At 50.0% G+C, this 17,085-nt stretch overlaps 1 protein-coding gene across 3 annotated transcripts in view; it reads right to left on the bottom strand.

Moving 5' to 3' along the window:
• The window catches only part of SMOC2 (SPARC related modular calcium binding 2), a 161,319-nt gene extending 156,179 nt beyond the window's left edge, over window positions 1-5,140 (bottom strand). For all 3 annotated transcript variants that reach the window (XM_041746022.1, XM_041746023.1, XM_041746025.1), the window contains exon 1: window positions 4,913-5,140. In XM_041746022.1, coding sequence (XP_041601956.1) covers window positions 4,913-4,996 — 84 coding nt within the window. In that variant the 5' untranslated portion in view covers window positions 4,997-5,140. The remainder of the gene's footprint in view (window positions 1-4,912) is intronic.
• Window positions 5,141-17,085: the final 11,945 nt, after the last annotated feature.

Genomic DNA, 17,085 nt, shown 5'->3' with positions numbered 1-17,085 from the left:
TTTCATTTATAATTTCTTTTTTTTTTAATTCTGACAATATAAATGCGTTAACATTTTGCTTGGCTCCAATTTTTTGTGTGTGCTTTATTACGAATCTTTGCTCTCTGATTTTCAGCCTGAGATGACCAAACCACATAAGACAGTCTCTTATTAATGCTTCCAGAATAATTTCTTCTCAGTCCATATGAAATGACGATTTTATTTTCTCAATTCTTGCCTCTCACGGGCTTCAGTTAAAGATATTCAATGTACTGAGTGTTATTCAAACTCTAAGCACATACAAGTATTAATAGTGGGATCCCACCCCATTACAGACACCATCGATTGGCAAAATGAGAAGGGACCGTTCTAGTTTTCTATAAATGAGCTCAGAATGTTATTTCTTGTTGTTTCTTTTTTAATTTCAAAATCCCACTAGAAATCCATTATTTTCAGTCCATGTCTGGTATTTGGAGAATGCCATAATTTTAATTAAAAAATACATAGGTGTTGGGACACCTGGGTGGCTCAGCAGTTGGGTGCCTACCTTCGGCTCAGGTTGTGATCCCAGGATCTGGGATCGAGTCTCGAATCGGGCTCCCTACGAGGAGCCTGCTCCTCCCTCTGCCCATGTCTCTGCCTCTCTCTGTGTGTCTCATGAATGAATAAATAAATCTTAAAAAAAAATACATAGGTGTTACCTTGCTCTGTATCCCAGCATTCTGCTAATCCTAATAACAGCTCCAATCCTAAAATCCTGGAGGGTCATGAAGGCTTATTTTGATCCCAAATTACCTAGAAATCTGCTCTGTTCTGAGCCCTTGTCACATCAATGCCCATTTACTGCCCAATTTACTGCCTGCAGTCGCTTATAGTTTTATTTATGGTCTTGATTCCAAATCAAAGTAAAAGCGGCCCTCCAGATGTTGGGGTTCAATCGCTGTGTACGACTAGGTTGGACACTGTTCATTGTGTTTACTGTCCTCCTCCCCAGCCACCTCTGGCCTGCCTTCTGCTGACGAAGGAAACACGGCCTTCCCGGAGCATCACACGTGCTCACGGCATTTGTGGTGGGAGGAGAAAGACCCAGAATCACTGCCTATAACATCTGACCCTGAGGGAGCACAGCACCGAAACCATGTGGTGCACATTTCACCCCCCGACGGCCCAGAAACGCAGGAGCATTTTGGTGCCCATGTTCCAGTAATAGCGATACCAGCCCCTCTCACAGGCGTGTTAATGAGGAAATATTTTAAAATTTACGTATGAGCAAACACTGTCTTTCCGTTTCCCTCCTTTTCTTCCAAAGCAAAGGAACTCACAGAGGGGCAGAAAACAGCCGTTTGGACTCTGTTCCTACACGTCCCCCCCACACACCAGTGAGTCCTGAGCACACTCCCTCCCCAGTGTGGAGGTGGGAGGGAAAGACCCTGAGGAATCACCAAGTCCCTGAAGGGGACACTGACCTTAGTGCAGGAACACCCATCCCTCAAAGCAAGGAAAACAAATTCAGGTTGAATTTGGAAACGGCTAGGCCAGCTCAGCGTCCAGGGGCAGTTCCCTTGGCTCTCGAACGTGGTGCCACAGAACCTGTGTGGATGGCTGGTTGTGAGCGTTACGGGAACAGCACACACAAAGTGCCCCAAGCAGAGTGTGTAGTGCTGAGAGACAGCCCGTGCTCACAACCAAGTCCTGGATGCGAACCGAGGGCAGCGGCATCCACTGGTCACAAGAAAAGGCAGGATGTCTGCATGCTGAGGATGGACAAAATACCATTCAGTCAGTTCTAAGAGGAATCCGTGGGCTCCACCCCAAATATCGTGGGAAGGGGATCAGGGAACATCGTTCTTCACTGGCCCTGAAGAAAACGTTCAGGTGCAGGTTTACTGCCAGCCTGCCAAACCCACACAACTACACCTGTGACAAAGTAAAAGCATGGTGATCACAGCTGTTGCACGCTTTGGAGAATAGAATTAAGTGTACCCAGATGGCTTCTCCTATAAATGATTCCAGTCTCACCACTCACGGAAATAAAAAGAGGGGTGCCTGGGTGACTCAGGTGGTAAAGTGTCAGAGTCGGCTTGAGATTCTTTCCCCCTCCCCCTCTCTCCCCCTCTGCCTCTCCCCCTGCTGTCTCAAATAATAAATATTTTTAAAATTTTTTTTTAAAAGAAAAAAAGCCAAGCACTCCCACAGAAAAAAGGACATGATCTGGCCTTTGAATGTCTCTACTTCTTAAGGAAGAAATAGATGTGGACCCCATTAGGGAGGATCAAACGCACTTAACAACACCATCTGTTGATTAGCAATAACCCCGAAGTCTGATTGATGACCATGCAAAGCCAAGAAAAAGTCGTAAGGAAAACACAAAGGGCCTTGTGGTGCCATTTCTAAAGAATGGCTCTGGTTGGAAAAAAAGAAAAAAAAAAAAGATAATTATCAAGCAAAGCAGATTCTCTTAGTCTTGAACACAAAGTAGTAGCGGTGATCAAACCCAGGGACACTCTGACAGCACTGACCCCAGACAAAGAGCATTTGGTGTCAGGGGCGAGGAAGGCAGGTGTCGTTCTGGGAAGCCAGGTGTGACAGGCTTCTGACCCACAGAGGTGGAGGATTATCCCTGTTTCTAGGTGAGAAGAGAAGGTGGGATAGAAGGAGGCAGACAGAAATCTGCGTCCAGCCCTGCACGACCTACCTCAGCTAAGCACATGGACACACCAACAGCAAAGCGGCGTGCTCTAAGCATCTGTGAAAGGTGACAGCACCATGAAACCAATCCCCTCACACCTGAAGGACACAGCAATGTAGCTGGTGATTATAGGATTTAAAACTACCTCATAGAGACCAATGGCAAGGGTGCCATCAAAAATAACATTAATTGGAGAACTAACACATACCAGGCATATTAAAAGCCTGATCTGTGATCCTCACAGCGTGCTAAGCAGATATGCCCACTTCACCGATCAGGAACCTGGAGATTAAGAAAGTTAAGTAATGCATCTAGAGTCGATCACACATCCAGAGTCGCCACTCCCAGGCTCCCGTGGGCTGATGCTGCCTCTCTGATTTATTAAAGATCAGATGTAAATCTCGTAGAAGAAACAAAAGATACCCCAATACCAGGAAGTGATCTGAAGAGAGATGATCACCGCAGAAGATCCAGCACATCTAACATTCCCTCGTGACCCCTCAGCCAACTTGTTGAATTCCCAGATTGTGGGAAGACTATGCCAAAATATTTTAGGGCTTTCAAATTTTCTTCTGGAGGCAAAAGCATCATGATTGCACTTGCGAATGTAGATTTAAGGCAAGGGTCTTCTGGGAGAGTGCAGTGAGGGGCTCTGCTCTGCACTGGAATCCCCGGGGGCAGCCAGGAAAGCCACAGAGCCTCCATCCCAAGAAACGAAGGACAGGAGTTCCGGAGTAAACGTTAAACAGAAGAGTGGTGGGGAGGGAAGAGATGAGAACCTGCAGGGATCTAATCACTAAGCATCTCGCTTCTGCTTCTCCAGGGAGGAACCAACAGACCCAGGCGCCCCCGGAGCGCAGGCACATGGGAGTCTACCTTTCACACCTTCAGAACACCCATGGCAAGGGTGGAAAAGCTGTCACGACAGCTCTAGGAGAAAATGCCAGTGTCGTATTTCCAGAATCCGTCTGTTGCTCTGTGGCCTTCAGTGCTCAGCGGGCGGGAGGAGTCTGTTGTATGGATGCGCGTGTACCTGTGCACAGGTACTAGGAGCACAGATGCAACAGAAATACACACGGGAAGCAGCGTCTGATGGCCCCTCTGGGGGAGAAAAGTTCTGTAGGACAGCTGAGCCTGTGCAAACCTCCGTAGAGCTTCCAGGGAGCGGTTTCTAATCTACAAGTCATTTGCAAGACACAAGGCAGGGACCCAAGGACGGCTCCAGAAGAATTTTAGGTATGAACAGTGAACTCACTAACTTCTTTCCCCCTCATACTGCTTGGGGGGAAAAAAATAAGGCTCACAGGACTGCTTCAAATTTGCTGAAAAGCAGAACCGTACCACAGCTCCTTTCAAACGTTAGGTATTCTCGATACAATAAACCCCTTCAGGACCAGTCCCACCACTTAAAAGCATCTCTCCACCAGAGGTGTTCTCTCTACCTTCGTGTTTTCTCAAGCACTTGTTCAAAAACACATTTAAGTGGAATGTTTTCGTTTCTGCAGATTGCATTAATTATGGGTTTGCAAACACTGCAAGCCCACGAGGTCTGCCCCAACTGGGGGCTGCAGACACCCGGCCCAGGCCGGCGGCCGGTGGCTTGGCTCGCGCCCTGCGCATAGCTCCAGGCTTGGCCCCGCGCGCCGCCGGCCCCGGGGCTGTTGCAGAGAAGTTTCAGCTAAGAAAGAAAAACACGCAGCGGTCAACCACGGTGACCCACGCGCTCGGGAGCGCGCTTGCCTGCGCGCAGCACCGGGACCAGGAGGGGACTGCTGCCTGCTGGCACGAGGGAAAGAGTGTGTAATGCCATCTGCTTCCCCCCACCCCGGGCTCACTTGGGGAGGGTCCCTGGGACCCGCAGGCGAGCCAAAGGGGGCTCTCGGGAGCGGCGCACGGGGCTAGCGGCTTCTCCACCCGGGGGCGCAGGTCCGCGCTGTGCCCACGGAGGTCGGGGTGATGGAGGGACGCGAGGCCGAGCGCGCTCCAGGCCGCAGGGACAGCAGCCGGTGGGCGACCGTGTCCCCAGCCTGCTGTCCGCGCCGCCGCCCGAGGCGCAGGACCCCGAGAGCACCCCCACGCGGAGGCGAGACCCCAGGAGCCCACGCAGCCGCCTGGGGACGCGCCCGGGGTTGGCGGTCCCCGAGGGTCACCTGCTTCCCGCGCTCGGGCGCGCGCAGGCCGAGGACGGGCAGGGGGGGCCGGGGCCGGGGCCGGGGCCGGGGGCCAGGTCCCCGCGGGACTCACCGTGAGCGCCGAGAACTTCTGCGCGGGCGCGGGCGGCAGCAGCCCGGCGAGCAGGGGCAGCCAGCAGAGCTGCGGGAGCAGCATGGTGACGCGCGCCCGCGGCGGCCCGAGCCGGTGCTCCCCGGGGTCCTCGCCCCGCGCTCCAGCAGCCGCCCTCTCACCGGCGGCCCTCGCCCTCCGCTGCGGAGCCGCTCCGCCGGCTGCTGTCAAGTAACTGCAGGACTTCCCGGATCCTCCCCCTGCGCGCGCTCCCTCCCTCCCCTCGCCAGCCCCACCCCCGCGCCGCCGCCGCCGCCGCCGCCGCCGCCGCCGCCGCGCCCCGCTCGGCTCCGCTCGGCCGGGGGCGCCCCGGGCGCGGGTCTGCGGAGCCGGAGGTGGAGAGGGGCCCTGGGGCCGCGCCGCCCAGCAGAGCTGCGCGCGCACACGCATGCACACGCATGCACTCGCATGCACACGCATGCACACACACGCACATGCACACACACGCACATGCACACACGCACATGCACACACGCGCGCGCGCGCCCTAGGAGAGTCCCAGGCACCACCACAAGATGCGCTGCGCCCTCCTGGTGTCCCAGGGCACCAACCCCCTGCGCGCAGGACCTGCCTTGTGGTTCACCCCCCGCTCTCACACCTGGGTCAGCCCCCAGGTTGCCCTCGACCTGCAGGTTCCCAGGCCAGAATGTCACCTATCAAATTTGCTGATTGATTAGCTGGCTTTCCAGCAAAAGAAGCGTACCAGCGCCACAAGGGCCAGAAAATTCACAGGGGGCTGCGTGCCTTTGGCACTTTTTTTTTTTTTTTTTTTTTAGCAGAATAATGCACTTGGGGGCGCGTTGTGAACTAGAGGTCCTGGGTTGGCCCGCAGTGACATGCACCGGGTCAAGTCTGGCGGGAATGTGGCTGCTTTCTAGAGCAGCTCTGTCAAGGGGTTCAGGTGTTTACGCAGGGAGCACAGTGGTTGTAGGGGGTGCAAACTTCTTGGTGGGGACTGGTTGGAAACCAAGAGAATTTTGCACACCCAGACTCTGGATAGTATCCATCGCAGACGACATTGCTGAAATAGTTTAGCCTTGGCTTACAACTTTACAGGGAGAAAAAAAAAAAACTAATTCTGGCTCACACAGAAAACCAAAGAGTGAGGATTTTCAAGAACAATGCCTCAATTGACTTGTCAGGGCACTGGGAAAAAGAACAAAACAGAAAATACAAATCTGATTTTTAATCAGATGTTTAATCTGAAGCTTTGGCTATAAGGGGTGGGGATGAGTCTCAGGGCTGCATCAGCAAGTCCGGTGCCTGGTTCCTGGGACGAAAGCTGTATTATTCCAACCACAGGGTCCCGAACTGTGGAGAGAGAGGTCTTCCCACTTCCAGCAGGAAAGTGATGGACACAGACAGGGTCAGGAAAGAAATGGATCTTCCTGAAAGCCACTACGAAGTCTCCTTCAGATTCCACAGCCCTGAGAATCTGCTGAGTACTTAAACACATTCCTCCTGGCTCGAGGGCTCAGAAGGAAATTATAATAAGGCTCTTGGGGCCTGAGAAACAGGTGAGCAAAGCAGCTGCAAATGATTACATAAATATGGAATGCCATTAGGAAACGTTAATAAAAATTAAGGTAAAAATAAAGAAGTAAATACTGCATACCGCGAATTGTAAGACCATCCAAAGAAGAACATTTACATTCAGAGCTGACGAATCCTTTAAAAAGCACTTCCTACTAAAAATTTAGTTTTTACTTTCTACTTTACTTAGAGGATGGCCAATAGCTGAAATATTTATGTGATATTGTGCACTTTTCAGTAGAACTCAGAAGACTGGACACATGTCCCTTCATTCACCCTCATTGCCTTCAAGGACAACAGAGAAGGAGACTTAATGATCCCCATTTTACCTATGAGAAATATAAGCAAAGAGGTCAAACACCTTAGCCAAATCTCATAAGCAACAAAATCAGGACCAGATCTGGATGCCAGAGCTTGCAGTACTGGCAATTCCACTTCCCTTCCTTTGGAGGCGTGGGGGTACAATGGGAGCAGAAAGAAAACTTGGCTCTCAAAGCCTTTTATTCAAGAAAGATGTGTCAGCATGTCTGTCACACATCACCTGCAGGTCCTCCGGGAATTCCAGAAAGATAAATGCAATGGGTTTGTCTAAGTCTCTGACAGATGAGGCAGGGTTGGATCGTTCGCAGACTCCCTAACAACTGGACAAGCCCATGGGCGCTGGATGCCAGAGTCACTTTCTTAGAGATACTCGTGGTGGAGTCTGGAGACATAGTTCCCATTTTTATGGAGAAAAAACCAACATGTTTATTTAAAACACCAGGTCATAGTTATGTCTGTTTGTCACTCTCAGGTCTCTATGAAGTTATTACTGGCATGAATACAGATAATCGCCCCATTCGTTGGGACACAGATAGAAGTATTTCAAAATCACAACAGGATATAATCAAGTCAGTATTTTCCAAACAGCTCCTATAGGACAGACAAGTCTGTAGAAGAAGTTTCCTTCTCTTGGAAATGGAAAATTTTCTGAAGTAATAAGAGATCATTCTAAAACAGCCCTATGGATCCAGAATTTAAACTCCTGTCACTGATCAAAGTTAAAGCAAAGAAGAGCAAAGAAAGAGAAGAGAAAGAAAGGAAACGAAAGACGGAGTATTCCAGCCATGCTTAGGTTTCTAACCCACTTAGGCTATTAGCAAAACCCTTTCTCGGGCACACCAGCTTACTTTGTTTATTTCTTTTACTATATAAACACTACAGGAGGACTTTATTCTTATGATTTAATTTAATTACTATTTCTGGATAATTTGTGTTTGGCCAGAACACTTTCTGTCCGCTCCTTTCCATCTGCATATGCAAATATAGGACATTTAAATGTCCTATTTCCAGAGCTTACCTCAACGTCACTGTCAGCTGCCTCAGAGTGCACACCCCAGGTCACCAGCAGCCTCCACTCACTTTATTAACACTTCTCCTAGATTCTACTTAACCCTAGCAAGAAGAATCTTCCTGGTTCACTCAGCTTACCTTAAGGAGATTCTGGGGACATTTGCCCTGCCCTCACCATGTAGCCCCTTGCCTCAGTCCTGGGGTTTTCATCCATCCCCCAACCCCAGAAACCTGTGTGTCAAAAAAGAGTTGCAGAGAGACCAAGCTGCCTGGTCAGGTAGATGGACAGTGCTGGGTCAGCTGGCCTTCGTCGTGATGGCAAGACAAGGTGAACAGCAGCTGGGGTCACAATGTGAGTGTTCTCTCCCTATTTTTATACATTTAAGTAACAGATCATTTGGATTGATCTTTGTTCTCAATAAAATCATGTAGACAAGTTTATCCTTCCTTCTCAAGATGCCTTATAACAAGTGTTTCGACAACACTTTTCAGGCACTTTATGGAAATTTTAAACAAATTGAAATATATTGAAAAAAAAGAAATATATTGGCTGTTTTATACACATTATCTAATTGACTCTTACAGAAACCCTGCAAAGTGATTATTTTCCAGATGGTAATAATAAGGCCCAAGGAGACTACAGGACCTGCCCAGGTTTGCATGACTAGTAAGGGGTAGGAGCAGAACTCAGCCTACGCCCAGGTCCCAGGATTCTTCTCCCCATCAGTTGACACTCCCGTGTGCATGAGTGCATGGATGCACCGTTGGTGGCTTGCACTGTTTTGCACGTTAAGATCCACCACCAAACAAGTAAGAAAAGAACTTTAGGGTTTTTCTTGATTTATAGGTAATACTGCAACCCCACTAGAGTATTTTCCAAAAGTAAGATTTAATGTTTCCAAAGAAATACAAATTTGCTACAAAGCCAAATGCAAAATTACTACTTTACAGTGAGAACATTCCCTCTAAATTTGACAGGAGTTGCCTGAGCCATTCTAAAAGGATGTATTGCTGCTGCCAGAGATCTACTCAATCTAACCAACCAATCTACCATCAGGTCCCAACATGCCGCTACCACCAGCAGAAACAGCACAGGCTTATTGAAATCTATTTGTTTCCATAATATCCAGAAGCTGTTTTTGCCATTCACGAATCTACATTTATTAGTATATGAAACTTACAGAATATATCAGTTACAGAGCTAAAAATCATGATAATCTTAAAAGGCCATCACCATCAAGATTGATGAAGGTGCAAAGTGTGAGTGTGGAGAGGCCTAGAGCCAGTTAATGGCTCCAGATGACCGAAACTGCCTTTGGGTTCTTCCTCCTTATTAACCACAGTCTAGGAGTCCCTTCCTCCTGTCTTCACATGAGAACTGCCTTTAGGGGGAAAAAAGTTTTTAAACGGCAACAGAAATACAGCTTGCCAGGAACACTCTGCGGCGTGTGGACCACACAGATTCGAGTTATATCCACAGAAAGCCGTGTAAGAAGATACCCCAATAAAGAAACCTTTCAATTACCTTCAGCACCCACTCCCCCTTCCCCGGCCCAGCACACATGCCAGAGGTGGCATCCCACTATTCCCTGTGTGCTCCCCCAGCTTTAAGCAGAATACTAAAATGCATCTTCCCAAACTTAGTAGAAGGGAGGAAATAACAATAATCAGAGCAGAAATAAAGGAAATAGATACTAAAAAAACAATAGAAATGATCAATGAAACTGTGCTGGTTCTTTAAAAAGATAAACCAAATGGGCAGATCTTTAGCTAGACTCATCGAGAAAAAAAAAAGAGAGAGAGAGCTCAAATAAATAACGTGAAAGAGGAAACATTACATCTCTGCCTCGGAAATACAAAGGATCGGAAGAGAATGTTATGAACAATTTTATGCCAACAAACTGGAAAACCTAGAAAAAATGGCTGAAGTTCTAGAAACATATAAACTATCAAAACTGAATCATGAGGAGACAGAGAATCTGAAGAGGCGGATTAGCCCTCCCAACAAACCAAAGTCCAGGACTAGATGGCTCTACTGGTGACTTCCACCAAATGTTCAAAGAAGAATGGTTACCAACCCTTCTCAAACTCTCCAAAAGCTAGAAGAAGAGGGATCTTTTCCAAACTAATTTTATGAGACCAGCATTACCTTGATACCAAAACCAGACAAGGGCACTGGAAAAGAGAATTTCAGGCCAATATCCCTGAGGAACATAGACACAAAAATCTTCAACAAAATATTAGCAAACTGAATTCAACATTACATTAAAGGGATCACATACCATGATCGAGTGGGATTTATTCCAGGCATGCAACGATGGTTCAACATCCACCCATTGATCAACATGATCTACCATGTTAACAAAATAAAAGATGAAGATCGCACGATCAACTCAACAGATGCACAGAAAGCATTTGACAAAATCCAATATCCATTTATGATAAGAACTCTCAACAAAGCAAGTATAGAGGGAATGTATCTTAACGAAATAAATGCTATACGTGACATGGCCACAGCCACATCATACTCAATGATGATGAACTGAAGCCTTTCCTCTAAGATTAGGAGCAAGACAAGGATGCCCATTCTCATCATTTTTATCCAACACGGTACTAGAAATCCTAGCCAGAGCAATTAGGCAAGAGAAAGAAATAAGAGGCATCCAAATTGGAAATATAGAAATAAATCTGTCACTATTTGCAGATTACATGTATTATCTTTAGAAAACCCTAAAAACCTATTAAAAGTGACAAATGAATTCAATGAAGTTGCAGGATGCAAGATCAACATACAGTAATTTGGAACACTGGTCAGCAAAAAAGTGTGGTTGAAGCTTTTAGCAAAAAAAAAAAAAAGAAAGAAAGAAAGAAAGAAAGAAAGAAAGAAAGAAAGAAAGAAAGAAAGAAAGAAAGAAAAGAAAGAAAAGAAAAGAAAAGAAAAGAAAAGAAAAGAAAAGAAAAGGAAAAGAAAAGAAAAGAAAAAAACCTCAAATTACTTTTTTTTATTATTATTATTTAGTGACCAGAGTCATCAGAGGCATTTTTCAGCCCTTTATTTTTAGGATTTTTGGTCATTTTAAGAATTTGTCAGGTTATTTATGCATCTTTGGCATTTTTTTACATCTCTAATTTATCTCCACCTGTAAAATATTAGAATACAGAAAATGCCATCATTGGAAAAATGCCAGTACTTTTTCTGCCACTATGAAAGGAAGCAAGTGTTCTGAGAAAGTTATGACACTGCCTCACAAGTGGTGTAGGGTCTGTGCCCTGGGAGATGCCACAACATGGGGCCAAGAGTACATGTTCTGGTGCATCTCTCAGTGTGGTTTGTACTTTGGTTTATTATTCTTGCTCAGAGTAAGATCATATCCAGAGCAAAAGAAAAAGAAAGAAAAGAAAAATTCAGACAATACCCAGAGTTCTCCAATTAGTGACCGTGGTTGGGATGCACATATTTTCTCCAACTTTCTCCAGAAAGCGTAGTGGAGTTTTTAAAACCATAAATCCATAAGGAGAGAGAGAACAGAAGAGGTGCCCACGTGCAGGGAAGTTACAGAAGCTAGAAAGCAAACGTGCAGGTGGACAATGACTTAGGAGTCATAAAACTGTCAGACCCATGTCAGACCGTCAGATGGATGCAGCCCCAGGAAGGCCCCTGTCCCTCTCCTACTGAGCAGAGAGAGCAGGGATGCCGGGCCTCGGGACTGCTGGACACCTGCGACCGTCCAGGGCAGGGCCCAGGGGTGCATGTGCAGGTGGGGGACAGGTCTGTGTAACAGACATTGGAGAAGCTCTGTTCTCCCACCCTGCTCGCTCCCTGAAGGACTGGGGGCCCGGGGTGGTGGAGGGAACCCTCTCCTTGGACACGCGGAGCCCAATGCCAGCCCACGGAGCTGCCACCTGCGCAGAGACCAGCTCGTCCGGGCGGAATTCTGATACACCCCTCTGAGGAATCTCCACATCCAACAAGCAAGAACCGGATGCTTTTGGTTCTTTTCAAAGCAGCTTCAAATAGGAAAGGGTAAATAAACAATCTCTAGTGTGGCAGGGATGGAAACGCGGTACAATGGCTGAAGATAAAGGTGAAGAGAACAAAGCAAAACCACACAGACTAGAAAAACGGGAGAGAAAACCAGGGGAGATCAGAGCCCTGCACAGAGAGAACACAGCCTCCCCCAGGAACGGGCCTTGGGAAGGGGAGAGGAAGCCTCCGGGAAGACCACCCTGCCCTCGCCCACCCACCCTGACCTGCGCAGATGCCCAGTCTGACCTTGACAACCCTGACCCACAGAAGCAGGGGCAAGAACAGCCGCAGGCAGGGCCACCTGGGACAGGACTGGGGGTCTGGCCTCAGCTCCCTGACCAGTTCCCAGATGGACACTGACCCTTGATCCCAAGGTCCAACAGAGGGGCCAGGTGCTAAGAAGCCTGCTTCCTTGTCCGCCACCCAGAGGGGAGCTGGTGTGGCCACCGGGCTGGAGAGCAAGCCGGGTCTCAGGACAGTCGTCCTGAGGGACAGCTCCCAGGGACAGGCCAGAGTCTGGGAAGGAGGTCTCCTGGGACCACCCCCCACCAAGATCTAGGGAAAGACAGGAGCCCTGAGGCCAAGAGCTAAAACACCCACAGGGAAAGGAGATGTTTATCCACAAGGGCAGGGGTCAGGGTGGTCTCAGCCCTCCCAGTGCAGTAGAGGTGGGGCACAGGAGAGCTATACACATACATGCCAGGACACACATGTGCACACACACTATGCACATGTGTTTATACATACACAAGTATACATGTACATAGTCACATCCACATGTACATGCAGGTGTGTGCAAATGAACACAGACACATGTGTGTACATGTATATACACTTACACACTTGTACACACATATGCATGTGTGCATGCACGTGTACACATAATATGTGCACTGCATATATGTTTGCATGTGTGTGGAATATACACAAACACATACAGGTGAACAAGGCACTTATGTGCATGTACATACACATGTGTATACACACATGCACACGTGCATGCGGGCACATGCATACTTTCCAAATCCTTTTCGACTCAATCATCTGAGAAAGTCATGTGGCTAGCGTGCAGCTCTATCTGAGCGTGGTGGTCACTCTGCATCTGCCCAGGGGCTACCCCCTGCTCCCCCGTCAAAGACGCCACCTACACAGGACCCAGGGAAGCAAACATAAGAGGGATGCGTCTTGCTGGTCACAAGTTTCAGGGAAGAAACAGAATTTTAAATAATTTTGCAAAGAATTAGAGGCCCAATAGCACCGACTCAGAGCAGAGATGGGTGACACAGGTGACAGAGAATGAAATTCCCAGGCCCCAGGCAGTTGGTCCTCAGCAGGGACGAGGGGAGGAGAGGAGCACGGAGGCCCCAAGATTGGCGGTCACCCACGGGCCCAATGTGCGATGGCATGCCCCGTGTCCCCCCAGAACCCTGCTGCCAGGAAGCTGCCCTTGGGCCTTCGTAAGGTCTGACGCTTCCTCCTTCTCTGGCCCCTCATCCTTCCCAGACCAGACCCCTTCCTACAGCCTGAGGGCACGGCCTGTCCTCAGAGGATGGCTCATGTTTGTGAACAACATCTTCCTGCCCCCAGATGGAGGGCAGCTGTCCCCACCCCCGAGGGCTGCGAGGGTGCCCCCAGAGCACAGCCATCCCCCTGGAGGGCCGCAAGGGTGTCCTTAGAGCACAACCACCACCCACCGACACCCCAAGGGCTGCAAGGGAGCCCCCGGAGCACAGCTGCCCCACTGGAGGGCCACGAGGGTGCCGAGGGTCGTCCTGTGCAGCCACCCAGGCCTGCGCTGTGGTGTGGCCCTGGTCCCACCAGGGTGCCCTGCTGGCAGTGGCTCAGCTCCCAGGCCCCGGAAGGCAGGGCAGCCGGGCCGCAGGGAGTTGCAGGGGCAAAGGATCTATGTCCGAGATAAGTCCGAAGGAAAATCTCTCTGTAGCCTGGCACCCATTTGGAGTTGAATCTTGCCCCCAGGGCTTGGGTTTCTGGCCCTCGAGTTCTCGTCTGCACCCAGCTCGCAGGGATGGCCCCGTGCTGCTGTCCAGTGCGCTCACAGCTGGCGCGCCTCCACTCCTCAGCCGGCGCTGTCTCCCAGGAAAGGGGCTTTGCCCCCCAGGCCAAAGACCACACTGTTTGTTGTTGAGTTGTCTGGGCACTCGTCGAACTCGAGACCTGGCTGGGTTTCCCCAGAGTTTGGCTCCTAGAACACGTCTGACTAACGTGTCTGCTATGCCGATTCCTTGAGCTGGTCCCATGAGTCTCCCGGCGTGGATGGAGCACTGACCCCCTGGGACAGCACATCCTGTGACCTCCTCCCACCTGCTCCGGGGTCAGACGGCGTCATGGTGAGTGTGACCCTGCCGCCCAGGTTCCCCCCTGTGCTGTGACATCCCCCGGGGGTTCCCGATGCCGGGCACACATGCTCTCCTGGGAGGGCGACTGAGTTAGACCCTGAGTACTGGGAGGTAGATGTCTCTGAGCTCAAGGTACATAGAATCACAGAGGATGTGGGGCTTCAGCTGCCTCTTGAAGGACGGTTAGGATTGTCTCTAGAGGAGACGGGAGGAAGACGGCTCCCGCAGGCGCAGCCTGGACATCACACCGTGAGAAGACGCGTACGAGCAGGATGCAGGTGCTTGTGCAGAGGCAGTGGCCGGTACGGTGGCATGTGTCAGCTCAGACCCCACTGCGGCGAGCCTCCTACTCTAGGGGAAACTGGTTTTAAGACACACAGCAGGCTGTGGTAGTCAGGGTTCTCCAGGGAACAGACTGATTGATCCATCTAGAGAGAGGTAGATTGTGGGGACATGGCTCCCGTGGGCAGGTGCATCTGAAATCTGCAGGGCAGGCTGGTGGCTGCAGCCCCAGGGAGAATAGAGGCCTCCTCTAGGGGAGTCCCTTCCTGCTCGGGGAACCCCAGACTGGGGCCTTCCAGTAATTGGACAAGGCCCACCACCCTATGGAAGGTCTTCTGCTTCAGAGTCAGTTGATTTAAATGCCAATCTCCTCTGGAAACAGCTTCCCAGCAACATGAGAGGGTCGTTTGACCAAACACCCGATCGCCTGGCCAAAGGGACTGGTACACTAGGCCAGCTCGGTCACTGTGTGTTCCTGAGGCAGGAATACGTCCGCCCCAGCATGCAGAGCAGAGGCACAGCAGCAGGGCTCTGCACGGGGGGGCCTCTGGCGCCAGGCTGGGTCCCTGCTTCCGCGGGAAGACAAGGCCCAGAAGATACAGAGGGGACAAGCTGCAGAGGACAGCTCACTTTGGGAACTGTCCGCATCCTTTGCCGTGTCCTCTCCTGACGTCTCCTGCTCATCAGGAGCTCGGAGAAGGGAGGACAGAGAGAAAACGGACTTCGGGAAGGCGGCACCACTGCAATCCTCTGCGTGTCCAACAATGCACCTGACCGGATGAGAATGATGGGACTTAAAGGAGGTCGTCGTGAATCTCAGCACCTGCCCTCCGTCATGCCTGCGTCCCTTTATGACACGTACGTGAGCTTGGCTGTCGTAACAAAGCACAGTGACTCTCAGTACTGGAGTGTGTGGGTTTAAGTGTGCAAAAATCAAGGCCATGAAGCTGAGCTGTGTCACCTAAGGACACATTTAGGGAAAAACAAAGTAATGCTAACCAGAGGCATCGGAGCCATGGCCATTCCCGGGGGAGGGAAGAGTGGGACAGGAGGTGGCTCTCGGGCTGGAACGTCGTGTTTCTTCACTTCCCTCCAGGCTTTGGGCTCCTGGCCCCAGGAAAGCCCTGGGCATTGTCTGAGAGCCTCCCCTGTAGGTGACCTCCGGGACTGAGGACCATTCACAGCAGGCATGAGGCTTTTAGGTCCAAGTGCTACGGTGGAGACAGTTTCAGAGAGCCACACGTTGTACGGATGACATTCCTAAAGACTTTCAGTCATTTATTTCCATTCGCCAACTGAAATTTTGTCTATATTTGAGGTTTTTCTTTTGAAACGTATAGTGAACAGGGTTCATCACAGAGATTCATCACATAATAAAATGAAGCAGACCCCAAAAGTATCTACAGACCACATACCTGACAAACGAAAGGGCTTGTAACCAGAATGCACAACTTGCAAAACTCAACGGTTAAAAAAAAAATCCAATTAAATATGGCAAAACAGGGACACCCGGGTGGCTCAGCGGTTGGGCTTTTGCCTTTGACCCAGGGCGTGATCCCAGAGTCCCAGGATTGAGTCCCACATCAGGCTCCCTGCATGAAGCCGGCTTCTCCCTCTGCCTATGTCTCTGCCTCTGTGTGTCTTTCATGGATAAAAAATAAAATCTTTTAAAAAAATGGGCAAAACACATGCATAGACATTTCACTAAAGAAAATACACAATTGCAAATAAGCACATGGGGAGATGTCCGGCATCATTACCCACGGGGAGATGTCACCTAACCCCAGGGCAGTCGTCAGGGAAGCATCAGGAAGGGTAAAAGTCCACGGTGGCAGTGACAAGGGCTGGATAGGAGCTGGACCCCTGGGTGTAGCTGGGTCACACACCCCACGGTGTGACCAGGGCAGCCGGGACCTGCTCATCTCCCCACCCAGGCCATGCAGGGCAAAGGGACAACACCTGAAATTCCTGCCTCCTGAGAGTCTTGAATGATCCTTTCATCAGGTTCGACTCAGCACCACGTCCTCCCGCATGCTCCGTGGTTCCCACAGGTCAGTGCATAGAAGCCAAGCTCCCTCCCCACACTGTTTTCTGATTTTTTCCTTCTGGGGCTCCCTGCTAGCACCCCGTTTGGCTGCACCAGGTAACTTGTTCTGCCCCAATGTGTCTCAGACATCAGTATCTCTGCACCAGCGTCCATACTGCACCCTCTGCCCGGTGCTCCTTCCACCTTTCATCCTGCAGGTGCCCACAGCCATGGAGAGAGCCCGGGACATCAGCGCAGGACTTGAACCCACGGGGAAGAGCCTCATATCCACTGCTTACCCAGTGTGCCTCTTTCATGCTCGTCCTGGGTATGTCATCTATTTGAAAATAGAAATAGGGACACCTGGGTGGCTCAGTGGTTGAGCACCTGCCTTTGGCTCAGGTCTTGATCCCGGGGGTCCTGGGATCGAGTCCCACGTCAGGCTCCCTGCAAGGAGCCTGGTTGTCCCTCTGTCTGTGTCTCTGCCTCTCTCTCTGTGTGTCTCTCATGAATAAATAGATAAAATCTTTATTTTTTTAAGATTTTATTTATTTATTCATTTTTTATAATAAATTTA

The sequence above is a fragment of the Vulpes lagopus genome, chromosome 2 (genome assembly GCF_018345385.1).
Source record: "Vulpes lagopus strain Blue_001 chromosome 2, ASM1834538v1, whole genome shotgun sequence".
In the NCBI taxonomy this organism is placed as follows: Eukaryota; Metazoa; Chordata; class Mammalia; order Carnivora; family Canidae; genus Vulpes; species Vulpes lagopus.
The sequence above is the reverse complement of the archived record's forward strand: the minus strand, read 5'-3'. Positions and strand labels throughout refer to the sequence as shown.